This window comes from Typha angustifolia, chromosome 12 (assembly GCF_048772165.1).
Source record: "Typha angustifolia cultivar Huaian chromosome 12, ASM4877216v1, whole genome shotgun sequence".
NCBI classification, from domain to species: Eukaryota; Viridiplantae; Streptophyta; class Magnoliopsida; order Poales; family Typhaceae; genus Typha; species Typha angustifolia.
In genome coordinates this window covers 3,466,610-3,481,935 of record NC_133250.1, presented here as the reverse complement: position 1 = coordinate 3,481,935, position 15,326 = coordinate 3,466,610, and the positions used below count along the sequence as shown (strand labels likewise).

The 15,326-nt window shown below is 38.2% G+C and overlaps 1 protein-coding gene across 1 annotated transcript; it reads left to right on the top strand.

The window, feature by feature from the left end:
* Positions 1–8,045: 8,045 nt before the first annotated feature.
* Positions 8,046–15,069, top strand: LOC140772130 (molybdopterin biosynthesis protein CNX1). Its single transcript, XM_073114040.1, has 13 exons — positions 8,046–8,288; positions 8,465–8,591; positions 8,958–9,088; positions 9,753–9,854; positions 9,936–10,019; positions 10,192–10,419; positions 11,786–11,976; positions 12,444–12,548; positions 12,633–12,920; positions 13,912–14,069; positions 14,160–14,266; positions 14,518–14,574; positions 14,669–15,069. The coding sequence occupies exons 1-13, from the start codon at positions 8,097–8,099 to the stop codon at positions 14,873–14,875; spliced, it is 1,977 nt and encodes a 658-aa protein (XP_072970141.1). The 5' UTR covers positions 8,046–8,096; the 3' UTR covers positions 14,876–15,069.
* The last annotated feature ends 257 nt before the right edge of the window (positions 15,070–15,326 follow it).

Sequence of the window (15,326 nt, the reverse complement as noted above, 5' to 3'; positions counted from 1 at the left end):
TTATCAAGTAGCAATTTTAGATTGCATTTAATAGTCACAAAACTTGTGTTTTACTTTATATCCTTTATATCATAATAAATTATAACCATTAAAATAATATTTGCTTCGACTTGCAATGTATGTAAGCATTACCAAGCTAATTTATCTTTATCCTTTATGATTTTGAGGATTGAAGTGTTCACTCCATGTATTGAGTTAGCCACAACGTTAATTTGTATCCAATTCTCATATCATTTGATACCCTATTACAAACTCATAAAATCCAAAATTCTTCCTATTTATTCTATAGTGGTTTATCCCTAGGATACATAGCTCTATGATACTGTTCATGACGAGAACATCTAGTTTGTAGCATTATAAGAAATTTGACTTATAATGACATTTCTTGATTGACTGTATAGCCTGCATTTCCTGTAGTGTAGGATTACACAATCGCTTTGGGTTAGAGAAGCATTGCAAGCGTGGCCTCCAAGGGGTGAGTCGTGGAAGTGGCTAATCAAGGCAGTTCGCAAGTCTACATTAGTTGGGATTAGGATCCGGTCCCCCTTGAGCACTAGTTCGTCTCTCGTGCTATACTCGATATGACTTGATGGGTCTTGAGTCACTTGAGCAGCAAGTTCCACTAGGCTTGGGTCCTTCAAGGTGGCATCCCTAATCCGGTCCAACAGGGGAGGGTATGAATCGATAGAGTGGCTAGCTCGGCGGCATCAAGTTGGCATCAAAGTGCATCAGCTGCGCTATTCTCTGAATCCTTTTTGTAAATCAAGTCATAATCATACCCGAGCAACTTGGAGAGCCACGTTTGTTGCGCTGGAGTGTGGATATTTTGCCCAAGTAAGTAGGGCAGACTTCCTTGATCGATGTCCATTATGAATCGCCTTCCAATTAGGTATGGGTGCCACTTGCTAACAGCGTGGACCACGGCTAACATCTCTCGCTCGTACGTCAACAATTGACGCGACCGTTAGGAGAGGGCCTTGCTCATGTAGGCTATGGGTCGCCCTTCTTGCATCAAAATTGCGTCGATCCCTGACCCAGATGCGTCACACTCGACAACAAAGGTCTTGGTAAAATATGGTAGAGCTAACACGGGCGCCTCGGTCATGGCTTGCTTGAGTTCTTCAAATACGCGTTTCGCCTTGTTGCCCCACTCGAACCCACCTTTATAGAGTAGGGCAGTCAGCGGGGCTGCAATCTTCCCATAGCCCTAGATGAACCGATAGTAGTAGTCGTTAAGGCTGAGGAAGCCTCAGAGCAACTTGGGCGTCTTCTGTTGTGGCCAATGCACCATGCTAGCCACCTTTGCAAGATTGGCCTTCACACTTGCGGAAGAGATGAAGTGCCCTAAGTACTCAACTCGTGGCTGGCCCCAAAGGCATTTGTTTTTCTTCACCTTTAGCTAGTGTGCCCATAATATCTCCCTGACTGTCCCTAGGTGGTGTAGGTGCTCCTCTCTTGATAGACTGTAAACGAGGATATCATCAAAAAATATCAAAACATACCGTCCAAGGAGTGGGTGAAATACATCATTCATTAACCTTGTAATGCTCGTCATGGGTTTAAAAGGCTATCTTGTGAACGTCGGCTGCCTGGACCCTAATCTAGTGAAACTGGCTCGCAAATCTAGCTTGGTGAATATAGTGGCACCAGCTAACTCGTCCAATAATTTCTCGATAACCAGTATCGGATACCAGTCCACGATGGTGATGGTATTTTATGCTCCGTAATCTACACAGAATCGCCATGAGTTGTCTTTCTTCTACACTTATAGCACCAGCGAAGAGTAAGCACTATGGCTTGGCTGGATGATGCCTTGGTCCAACATCTCTCGTACCAATTGTGTGATATCATCCTTTTGGGCATGTGGATACCGATAAGGCCTCACGTTCGCTGGTCCGGCTCCCGATGTGATCTCAATCTGATGATCGTGGTCTCGGATTGACAATAGTCCATGCGACTCTTCGAGGACTTGATCAAACCCTTGGATAAGTGAGTCCAAATAGGTGGCTATTGTGTTACCTAGGTTCGGTTCCTCTGTGGTTGATATCAACCGCATCAACAAGCCATGGCAGCTGGCTTGTGGTAACCCAGTTAGGGCTTGAAGGCTAGCCCTAGGGTTTAGCCGCAACCCTTTGAGTCGAATTTGTCTCCCCTTATACTCGAAGTCCATTCAAATCATGCCAAAATCAACTAGGATTGGGCCTAAGTTCTGAAGCCATTGAACTCCTAGGACCAAGTCAACCCCCTTGAGCGCCAATAGGTGTAGGTCCAATCGGAATATTTCATCTTGGATCTGCACCTCAACTCCATGGCACCTACTATCGGTCTGCAAGACTATGCCATCTCCAATGGCTACATCAAATTCGATGGTTGGAGCCATCCCTAACCCAATTTGTCGCACCAATTTTTAATCCATGAAATTATGTGTGCTGCCTGAGTCAATTAGTATCTCAACTCGGTGCTTCTTGATCGAACCTTCTACCCGTAGGGTTTGGGGTGCTCGCGAGACCGAATAGGCATGTAAGCTCAACTCGGCATGCACCTCATCCTCGTGGTCCCCGGCCTCCATATCCGCTACCTTCTCTTCATCACCCCATGACTCAATTTTGCCCTCCTCATCCTCTCCGAGGAACATAATCGTCGCAGGTTGTTTTCCACACTTGTGGCTTGGAGCAAACTTTTCGTCACAGTAGAAGCACAAACCCTTGGCCCTCCTTTCCTCGATTTGTGCCAGGGTTACCTGTTAGGAGAAGCTCTTTCGTTGCCCTTCGAAATCGATGAGAGACGCACTAGTTGGTAGGGACTTTCCCCCTTGAGGCTGAGTAGGAGAACCAAATCCAGCATTCCTTGATGGAGCCAGCCGGGATCCTCTCTAGTCTGTAGGGCTCCATGGCATCTTGGAGCTTCTTTGTAGCTCCTTGACCTTCTCCTCCATAATGGCCACTATAGAAAAGGCCTCCAACAATGTCCTAGGCCTCATGGCCTTGACCTCCACTTATATGTCGGACCTGAGTCCACTGATAAAGGTGCTGCGGAGGGTTGAGTCTGACCAACCCGGTACGTGGTTGCAAATTCTCTCAAACTCTTCTTGATAAGCTCGGATCATGGTCTGTTAAGTTAGCTTAGTCAAGATTACTTGGAAGTCTTCATACTCAGTCAGATCAAACCGAATACATAGAGCGGACACAAACTCATCCTAAGATGGAAATGGTTGAGTTCGTTGTGTTGCTTGGAATCATCTGATTGCGACATCCTCTAAGTGGAATGAGGCTATTAAGACCTTCTGGTAGTCTGGGATCCCTTGGTAAGTGAGGAACTGATCCACTCGATAGAGCTAGTCTAGTGGATCGCCTCTCGCGAACTTGAGGAAATTGAGTCGTATGGTCCGAACTTGAGCCCCTACAAATGGCTCGTCTTCATGGATGGCATGCCCTCGTTCCCCGTGTGGGTCCCTTCTGCCACATGGAGGGGGGCCCCACTGTAGCATCGGCTCCATGACCCACTAGTTTGGACCATTGCTTGCCCTAGCCATAGGTGGCTCGGGCCAATCTTTGGCCGCGGGTTGCTCAAGTCCTGGTCTTGGTGTAGGCAGTTCATGCCAGGGTCTACCCCGCTCTGTTTTAGGCTAGACCCTAGTTACGGGTGACTTGGTTCAAGCCCTAGGTGCAGGTGATTTGGACCAAGCCCTAGGCACCGTCGAATCAGACTAAGCCCTAGCCGTTGGATGGGGTGGAGTTTTAGTGCGCCAAACTTCATCTTGTGCGCTTAACCCTGGTGGGTTCGTCTATTTGTGTGCATGCCCAAGGGATGGGTCCACCCCAAACCCTACGACATCCTCCTCTTCAATCGGTTCCACGTTCGTAGGTTCGAGAGCCGCAATAGTCCTCTCTATTTGTGCTTGTGAAGTCCGTTCATCACGGAGTTCGCAAATAGTGGACATCATCTCTGCCATGAATGCTTGTATTGATTGCAAGGATTGAAGCACCTCCGGCTGGAATGTCGAGGGCAGTGGGGTCGATGGTTCTCGTGGTGGATTTGTGCTCTCAAGTAGTTAGGTAGTCATCACCAGTGGTGGATCCCTAGCCGTAGAAGTCTCACCGATTACTCTTGCTGCCATCCCTCGTATGATTGTCATCTAATCTAAGGGTAACGACAGCTTTGATACTAAATTGTTATGAACCACTAGAAATGATCCACAACAAGGGAGTGCAGGCTTAAATTAGTGTGAATGATGATGGATGGAGAGGGTGGAAGGAGGGATGATAGAGGTGATGATGGTGAGGAAGATAATGGGTAGTGATGGCTATGATGAAGAAATATTAATTTATTTCTACTCCTAAATTATCTTACTCTTACACCTAAGATAAACTCAAGGCTAGAATACTTTTTCAATGCTTGGATGTTTAACAAAGGAGCCCAACCCTTCTATTATATAGAGGTTGGTTATAACGAGTCCCACTAGGATTAGCTCTAAAGGTTGACACGAGTCGAATTAGAATTTGCCTTAAAGGCTTACATAACTTAATTGGACTTGTCTTAAAGACTATCATAACTTATTTGGACTTGCCTAAATGGCTCACATGACTAAACTAGACTTACCTAAAAGGCTTACATCATAAAATAATTAAAAGATAAATAGACTCGATCATTCGAGCCTAATGTCCTCGTGAATTGATCCGATCATACCTGAATGGTGATATATAGAGATGATTAGAGATGACTATATATTGAGATGATCTCAAGCATAATTATGTATGTGATAGACTAGCATGAGTATGCATATTATACATATACACATTGGTGATTTTATCGCATCATATACTTCTTTTGACTCTCTTACCACCTAAATTTCTGATATGCATGACTTGTTATAGTATTGGATAAAATGTATATGATTTGTCATTTAGAAGTAAAGCATGAAATATGATTGATATGATAGTTGATAAAAAGCGTGAGGATACCCGAGTAGGCGCGAGGGTTAGAGCGTGCCTAGAGATGATTGATCGCTTAACATAGTCGCGATCCTGTTGGCCTCACGTCCAGAGTCGTTAGTCTGTGTGCGTAGCAGATATTTGAACACATGCCGTTCACCAGGGCATATGTGGTGAATTATCCTCACGAGATTTCTATCAGCTAGAAGGGTGCCCAGTCTAGATGGATATTGATACTCTTAACGGATGGTAGGGTATGGTTATATTTGAGATACTCCTTATGGGTGGCAGAGTATGCTCTAAGCCTTTGGGCGTAATATTGAGATCGGGTACCGGGTGTTGACTGTGCACAGTGATCTAGTATGATGACATTGATGATTGAGATGTTGAGAAACACATATGATTTCATTATCATCTGATTACCTAATTATCAAGTGGTCAATATACATTATATATGGTTACATTTGATACAATAGCATGGTCATGGCCGGCATGCATCATGTGTCATATTTGAGAGAGAGTTATGATGATAGTATGACATGATGATTTATTTATTCATTGTTGAGGATTAAATACTTTTATCAGTTATGACATGTTATTTATATTTTATTTATGTATTATTGAGGACACATTCATATACTCATTCATAACATGATGCTTTTTTTTATTCATATTATATAGTACATGATTTACTCTCTGTTTGACATCACTGATTTGGGTAAAATCTAGTCACTGAGCATTTAGCTTATGACTTTCTTTGTTTTTTCCTTTCTAAGAACCCATGTGAATGAATGGAGTATGATACTTTCTTAAAGGTCTTGCTAGCAGGTCAAGAGTAGAGTGTGGTTAGTGTTATATGCAAGATACATTATGTTATATGGTGTATCAGTTGACATTTCACAATGTCTTTACTTCTGTATTATATTTTAGCAAGTGACTCTATACTTGTTAAATTATGTATATACTACTATTATGTATATATATAGCGGAAAGCTCTTGATGATATGTTATGGACAGTGTGGGGTCCTATTAGGGTTATCTATATATTGTTGACAGTCAGACTTAAGTTATTCTTAGTTTAGATATTGTAAATAAATTACGATGTTAATACATGTTTATTTAATTATCAGTAACTAACCAGTTGTCAGGTGCTACGCACGTACCGTGTGGGCTCGTGCCATGTATGTGTTTAGGATTTGAGTGTTACAATAACCATCTCAAATCAGACAACTTTCTCGGCCCAACTAGTATCTCGTGCAGCGCACGAGATGACTTAAGGATCCTTTAGTAAGGTCCCATCTGATAGATGTTTTAATTGAAAAAAAAAAGTCGCACGTATCACTAATACAACTATTATTTATAAAAAAAGACATCTATCTTCTTTTAGTTCCAACGATAATAACAGCAAACATGGCACCTTCGGTCATGACATACATGAGTTCTTTTAACTTTTCTTTTAAGACTAACTAGGGCGGTCATCTTCTGTCATTCATTTTGAAGCCAATTGTACTTTGTTTCTGGCATATGCTTTCCAATATTCTATAGATTCATAATTTAAAAAGCAAAGCTTGATAAGGAAGTTTCTCAGTTGTGCTAAGCATTATAGATCTTACAATTTGCAACTTTAGTAAAGTAAACAATCAGCTTTGCATATAATTGTTAAAACCATTCACCTTTCTCTATCCAAATTAAAGTGTATGTCAATGGCATGATGAGTCTATCAGTGTAACCTCTGCAGATATTCCTGACTGACTTTCATGTTGAACCTTGGTACTCATGAAGAATTTTGGCCTCGTCTTTATAAGGAGAATTCTCGGACTATATGCTAAACTACACTATTTGGGTCTAAAACATCTCTTTCTTGATGATATTTTATGTGTGTCGAAACTCGAAAGAGCATTAGACTACTGTGTACAGGTGCAATATCGCTGTGGAGTTGGATTTTGTCTTGGTGTTCTTTTTATGTTTAAAACAATTTATTTCCTTTGATATGAGCAAAATTATATTATTATAGGGTGGTGTTTGGTTTATGCACAATTGATACTTATTCATAAATCAGGACTCATTTAAATACATGCATTTTATAACCAAACACTTACTTATATATATTTTTGTAAAACCTTATATAATATAAGTCATAACAAGTTATCACATTTATAAGATGTGATACAATTATGCATATTTTCTAAGCAAGATTTTTAGTAGAATTAACATAATTATTTATAATTAGTAATCATAGACAAATTCTTTTATAAACTTATACAAAATAATCTTTATGTTTTACAATCAAACAAAAATATGAGTAAAATTATAAATGTACCTAATATATATTTAAGAAGTATGTATAAAGTTATCCTTAAAAAAATTTTATCTATGAACTAAACAAGGTTCTTAATAGATAAACAAAGGGCTAAATATATTTTTATCCCCGTCTTTACTTTCATGTACTTTAAAAAGTCTCAAACTAATTTCTATACTTACGATTAAATTAAAATCGTTGGTTTTTCTATCAAAATTAATGGGTGCACCTAAATAACCAAAATACCCTTTCGTGGTTATTAGTCAAAATAGATATGGGTTTTTTTTGGTCTTATCCTTGTTTTTTAATCCATATTTATTTTGCTTTTAGATGTGATATAAATATTAAATTTTATACAAATCTAGGTTTAATAAAATTTACTATATATTTGACACAATATAGAAAGTTTTTCTCTATAGGTATTTAAAAAAAATAATACTTATATACGAGGAGAAATGTATTTTTGTCTATAACAAATTAAAAATTGAGAGAATTCAACCGTCCATTTTTTTTGGGATGCACTCTGTTAATTTAGATGAAAAACTAATAGTCCCATTTTAATTGTAAGTATATGAACTAATTTAAAATTTTTTAAAGTATAAAAGAAATAAAGTAATTTTGAGCATGAGAATAAAATGGGTTTAACCGATAAACAAAAGTTCTCTTGCTAAAATTGCTACCGCCAGTGCAAGACAGCATGAAATTCCTACATCTCTAATTCAGTACTTATTTCTTTTTGATAAAAAAATTCAATAGTTACCCACGTCACTGCATCGCTCACGTATTAGTTTTAATACAGCTTGCTGGGGAACATTTGAAACAAAGAAGAAGATTAAAAGGAAACAAGAGGATTTCTCGAGTCTGCGATGAGTCCACCGCCGCCGCCGTCTTCCTCCTCCGCCGCGATGATCCCCGTCGACGAAGCGCTCCGGATCGTCCTCAGCGTCGCCAAGCGCCTGGATCCGGTCACCGTCCCTCTCCACGACGCCCCCGGCCACGTCTTGGCGGAGGACGTCCGCGCACCCGACCCGTTACCTCCCTATCGGGCCTCCATTAAGGTAACGATACAATTCTCCTTGTCTGGGTTAGAGGATCGATTGGACTATCGAATGGTTCCGATCTTTGATTTATAGATGAATGATAAGTAAAATAGTAGTGGAAAAGAGGTTGTTGTCCGAGTTCATCTCTTTCATCTTCCAGATTATTGCCATCATTTATACCTGTTTCTGTTCAGGATGGCTATGCTGTAGTAGCTTCTGATGGGCCTGGTGAATATCCAGTAGTTACGGAATCAAGAGCCGGCAATGATGGTGTCGGTGTAGTAATTACTCCTAAAAGTGTTGCTTATGTGACAACTGGAGGTGATTATTTTGAAAACAAAATTTTTGGAGAAAATAGATCTAAAACATTTTGTTTATATGTTTGCTAATCTTGCCTTTATTTTTATGCTGACATGAACAATCAATGATGGTTCCTCAATTATTTTTCCTTTTGTTGGTACTACGGTTTACTTTGGGAATCAAAAAATTTTATTAGCACCTCATCTGGCAATTTGTAGTTGATATGTGTTAATTATGGATTGGAGTTTCCTCGCAAATGAGAGCACAACTTACATCTTGGCCATTATCTTAAAATATATGCTCCTTTATTGCCGTATTCCCTTTCATCCGTTTCAATTGACTCTTCTATTTTAATTATTTCTGTTTTCTTTGTGAACTTGTATGTAGGACCTGTACCTGATGGTGCTGACGCTGTTGTGCAAGTTGAGGACACTGAAGAAGTAACCGACACTTTGAATGGATTAAAGAGGGTTAGGATATTGACTAGAGTAGCTGAAGGACATGATATCCGAAATGTGGTACACTTTTCTCTTCGTTATTGATGCAACTTAAGCTTGTTTCGATATATTTCTATATTTCTCTTTTGATATGTTTCCATGTTACCATGCATTTCTGTATTTCTCATTTGTAGATTGACTAGATAGTTCATGGTGTAGCACAACTTTTTGTTTATTACATTACACCTACTAAATTGTCTTCCAATTTGCATTTGAATGGTATCGGTAGTTGTAACACTCTCATTTTGGATTCTCTTTCCTTTCTGCTTTCTTTTAAGCATGTTGTCTCACCATATGAGCTAGAAGTTTATCCCTTGCAGTTTGCAGTTCTCTTTTATCTTACGTGTTTCTTTATTATCTATTTTAAGGAAGTAGCAGTTGTTTCCTTACCAAATTATATTTAGTGTCCATTGTTAAATTGATTGTAACAGTAAGGATTGTCTCCTTTGCGTTTAAATTGTTGTGGGTTGTAACTGTGGAAACAACCTATTCAATAATGGTGGTAAGTTTGTGCTTATCTTATTTTCTCCATACCTCGCTTTATGATCCAAGCCCGTTTTCTTTCTGTTTCTTTTTCTCTACCTTGTGTACGGTATTCAGACTAAAACATGAAGTTAATTTCTTTGGTAAGAAGTTGGGCATATAGACAGAACGAGTTCTCTAAGCTTGTCTACTAATTTCATAGGGATGTGACATTGAGAAAGATGCAATAGTGCTGAAGTCAGGTGAGCATGTAGGTTGTCCTGAAGTTGGTCTCCTTGCCACAGTTGGAGTAACTACGGTGAAGGTATCTGTAAAATCTGTTATCAACTGCATTTTTGTGGAGAAATAGATAAGCTGGAGCTAGCATGAGCTTGGTCAAGTGCAGGTTTACCCTAGGCCGACTGTTGCCGTGCTTTCTACAGGAGATGAGCTAGTGCAGCCAGCAACTCAGACTCTTTGCCGCGGCCAGGTTGTTCATTTTTGCCATTCCATAAGTATATGAACTTCAGACTTGTGAGGTTTCAGAGTGTTATAGATCTTCATTTTTCTTTCAATATTCTTATTACTATGATAATGTACTAGCATAATATGAGAAAAGAAAAGTTGAATATCTTTTATTAGTTTTTCAAATTACTTTGCAGATTAGAGATTCTAACCGTGCTATGCTACTTGCCGCGGCTAGACAACAGCAGTGCAAAATTATCGATTTGGGTATTGCAAAGGATAACGAAGAAAGTCTTAATGAGATTCTCGATGTGGCCATCAGTTCTGGTATTGATATTCTTTTAACTTCTGGTGGTGTTTCTATGGGTGATAAGGATTTTGTCAAGCCTTGTTTGGCAAAAAAGGGGACAATTTACTTTGAAAAGGTAGGTTAGTGAGTTATATATAATATTCTTCCATCTACAAACATGAATTACATATTTTCCTCATTTGATGCTTGACAGAAAAAAAGAAGAAGAAAGAAAGCAGCATTTCTTTATTCTATTGGGAAAAAGAATCATATTATTGTGCGATAAAATACATCTATGAGCTGCTGATATTAGGATTCAAATATGAGTTTGACTATTTTGCTTTGATATGTTCCTTGCCTCCTCAATCCCAATCTTTCCTATCAAAACACCACCAAGTATAAATTTAAGCTGGAATAATGAAAACAAAAGTTATGAGTAGTAATTCCATTTCCTAAGACAGTCCTAATATGGGGAAGACATAGATCTCAACATAGAGCAGGATTTTTTTTGGCCACTCCTTACTGCACACTTCTTCAACCCCTGCCTAATGCAGATTCCATGGTTCTCTGTTCTTTGAGGTTCATCTGCTTTATCAGAGATGGTGTAGAGGTTCCAAGGAAATGCATGCATGATTTTATCACATATCATACTCAATGACTCACCCAATGTGGCAGTAAGACGAGCTGCAAATAGAGGATTATGATTGGAGCTTGACCTACTATGATTGATCCTCTTAATTGAAGCGAACATAGGAACAACTGCTTCTGTTGGGAGCTGGAGCATGAGTTCTTTTTGTAGTACCGATGGGATAAAAGCTGATTTTACCAATATTTTCTGTACTCTAGCAAGCTAATTGCAAAATTTCTTTTGATGCACATTCCCTTGTTGGATGCACTTTTCGACATAGATGATTAGGAGCTATATTATATGAAAAGAAGAGAGACTATTACCTTGGATGAATTGGTCAACCTTAACTGGTTTGAAAAACTGAGAACTTCACAAAATGTAGTGGATTTTCATATCTCAGATAACTTGTGAAGTTTGAAATCTTTGAATAAAGAAAGATATTATAGTTACACAATAAAAATTTTCAATTCCAAGTAAACAAGAGGAGGAGATCATACATCTCAGGATGCTTAATAAGTAAACATCTGACTAAAACACCATATGTCCTTAAATTTGTAGATGTCTGACATAGATATCCTAATAGAATTCATGCCACTAATCTTTTTCAGTGTCTTGTATCAGAGATATCTCTTGGTATTTAAAGTATTTCTATATCAATCGATATATCTCTAGTTTTCATTTGATGAAGATTACCCATATGCAGTTCTTAGTCCATGTGGGATCTTGCATGCTGTCTTTAGCTTTGTTGAAGATTTGAAGTACCAAAAGAGACTCTTTCCTCAAAACTTGATTGTTTAAACTCTAATTACTTTAATATGTTGATCTTTTCCTGTTGATGTTTATCACCAATTCATAACTATTCTTCATTTTGTAGGTTCTCATGAAACCAGGAAAGCCATTGACATTTGCTCAGATTACTCCAAAAGCAAAAGAGACCCATTGTTCTAAGACAGTTCTTGCATTTGGTCTGCCTGGAAATCCAGTGAGCTGTATGGTTGGTTTTAATCTTTTTGTGATCCCCACAATACGCCACCTTTCCGCTTGGTCGAACCCTCAACTTCAGAGGTTTACTTCATCTCATGTTTGCTTTTGCCTTCTGGTTCTTCTATTTTTTTAGTAAAAATATATTTTCTTGTTATTTTGACAGTATATTCTTCGTATTACTTGGTTCTTTTGAAGTTTCTCTGGTACATAATTATACTATCATAGGTTCTTTTGAAGTTTCTCTGGTACATAATTATACATATTTTCCTATCCACAAGAACTCTATTACCAATGTTTCAATATTGGAGGTCAGCCTCCTTTAGATGTATGATATATAAACCTGGCAATGCAACAAAGGTGGAACCTTGTCAATTTAAATGAATTAGCTTGCACTTTCTATAGTAGTTGACATATAGTTAGAGAGTCAAATGGCAAATGGCCTTCTTATTTTGTGTTAGTATTGATAATCTGCTTGCATAACTTATTAATTCCTTATGTTGTTTTTACTATCTTATTATGACAATTTATAGCTTTCACTGATTCTACAGAGTACAAGCTCGTATCAGACAACCGATGAGAACAGATCTTCATCGTCCAGAATTTCATCGTGCAACACTAAGATGGGAGCTTGATGATGGATCTGGTATGCCTGGGTAAGTAATACCTGTTAGATTGTTGACATCGAAATTTTAGCATGATTTTTTATAATAAATAGAATAAATTCTTGATTCTTACAGTTACATTGCTGAGAGCACTGGCCAGCAAATGAGTAGCCGTCTTCTTAGTATGAAGTCTGCAAATGCATTGCTAGAGTTGCCAGCAACAGGGAATATGCTCACAACTGGGACATCTGTGTCGGCAATACTAATTTCAGACATAAGTAACTTTCCTCTAATTAAGTTGCCAGATCGTCTGGTCCCTCTTGCATATACACCAACACCTATTGCATCTCAGGAAGCAAAAGTTAAAGTGGCAATTCTTACTGTGAGTGACACAGTATCATCAGGTGCTGGCCCCGATAGGAGGTAATTAAAATGTTAAGTTATCACCTAAATTATTTCTTTTATAGTATCTATGCTGAGAGGAGAAAGAAAAAGAAAAAAGAAAAAAGTTTTTAATCTGTAATTACTTCTCCTTTTATGGTCTAATGTGATGCATCAGTATTTTTTGTGGGAGTGTCAATGACATTTTTGTTGATTATGTCTTATCATCAAGCTGGTTAGTTATCTATATCTTAATTATCAGTTTGTGCTTATGGTTTTGTCAGTAATCAAACACGCCCATAACCACTCTCTTTCATATCTTCTGAATTCTTTGTGTTTCCTTTAGATGTATAAAGCAGATTAACTGTTTGAGAATCTTTGAGTTAATGTTATCCTGATTCATGAGTGACTCATCATATTTTATTTCACCTTGTTGGAGAATATCATATTCAGATTGATCCTTTGAGTAACTTAGTACTTGAAGTCCAACTTTTCCTAGAAATCCATTATCAAGCATGATCAGGAAGTTCATTTTTTTTCAATTAGGTAGGCTATATAAGCATTGCATAAGCTAGATAAGTTACATCAACAGTAGGGTGCATGTTAGGTTTCTTGATCGAGCCATAACATCTTCAAAGCTCTTAATTTTATCTCATTTTCATGGCATTATGTGTATGTATAAAGAGCACGCATCCTGATACACCTCTTTGGATCGTTATTTTAAGGTGGTCACTTTTGTGATGCTAAATAAAATGGAGTATTGCTATTTCTTGCAACAAGATGGCAACAAAGTGACTAAATACTCCAAATATACTTCTCATGTATTTGTGATTGAGTTTTTTTTAGTTCTCTCTCAAAAGCAATTAATGATGGATGTACAGAGATGATAACATTGATCAAGATAAATAAACTCATTTTAGCAATACACAATCTTGTTTCTTTCCAATATCCTGGGTATTATTGTGATAGCTGATAATCAGATTATGGCGGTAGCTTTTACCTTTTTTATGCCTGTTAACTTCAATATTTGCAGCGGTCCAAGAGCAATTTCTGTTGTGAATTCTTTATCAGAAAGACTAGGGGGAGCAAATGTAGTTGCAACTGCTGTAGTTCCTGATGAAAAAGATACAATCAAAGATGTTCTTAAAAAGTGGAGTGATTTTGACAAGATTGACTTAATTTTGACGTTAGGTACACACACCAAATTTAAAAAACCTATAGAATTTTTGCTTTAAATTGTTTGTATAATATCATCTTATTTCTTGATTTATCTTAATATAGGTGGAACTGGCTTTACCCCAAGAGATGTTACACCTGAAGCCACAAAGTCTGTAATAGAGAAAGAAACACCTGGTCTTCTATTTGTGATGCTTCAAGAGAGTCTGAAGGTAGCATTAGCATTCATGATGACATCGTGTATATGAGGAGTTTGACATGGCCATTTGATCCCTCTTCTAATCAGTTTTGAACTTTCCATGACATTGTCATTCCTATGGATATGTCATACTATTAACTGGGCATGTGTTGCACGAATGCTTTCACACACTGTTGATGATTAATTGTCCAGTCAAGCTTTCAATTTTGCTTTGTGTTTTGTTTTAGATTCTTACCCATGCTGAAACGGCTCTCTTTGGAATAGGTGACACCATTTGCAATGCTCTCGAGGGCTGCTGCTGGGATCAGAGGATCTACACTAGTAATAGCTACCACTTAATTAGTTAATTGACCTTCTTGCTGATATTGATCTCGTAGATTCTTAAGACTCAGAGGATTTTTCACATCATATGCAGATCATCAATATGCCTGGTAATCCCAACGCAGTTGTAGAGTGCATGGAGGCTTTGATTCCAGCACTAAAACATGCGCTGAGGCAGATAAAGGGGGACAAAAGAGAGAAGCATCCTCGCCATATTCCACACGGTGAATCACAACCAGCGGATGAATGGGAACGCAGTCTTAAGGCTGCTTCTACTAATAAAGATTGTTCATGCTCCTAGTAATACTCACTGAGCAGACCAAACAGGAGCTTTAGGCTGCAGCTGCTGGTGAAATGTTTTTCTGCTTCAATTTGTAATAAATACACGTTGAACCTAGAAAATATTGTAAAGTACAAAAAATATTTACTGCTCGTTGAAGTGATAAATATTGTCTATATTACAATCGCCCTCGAGCAAGATGCTTATTGATCTGAGATGCTATTCTAGATAGAAACTGAACACAAATTTCAAAGGCAGTAGGGATTTATCTAATCTTTGAATGATTTGAGATTGAAATATATTGTTCCTCTAGAAGCTAGAAATTTAACGCAATTGGAATCTCATTGATCGGGTAAGTAGATTAAAAAAAATGAAGAAAATAATGATCAAAAGTCAGGAGATGACAGGATGGATGTGGTTGATGGAAAATGGTGTATGGTTATGATTAGGGAATGAAAGTGGATGGTTAATA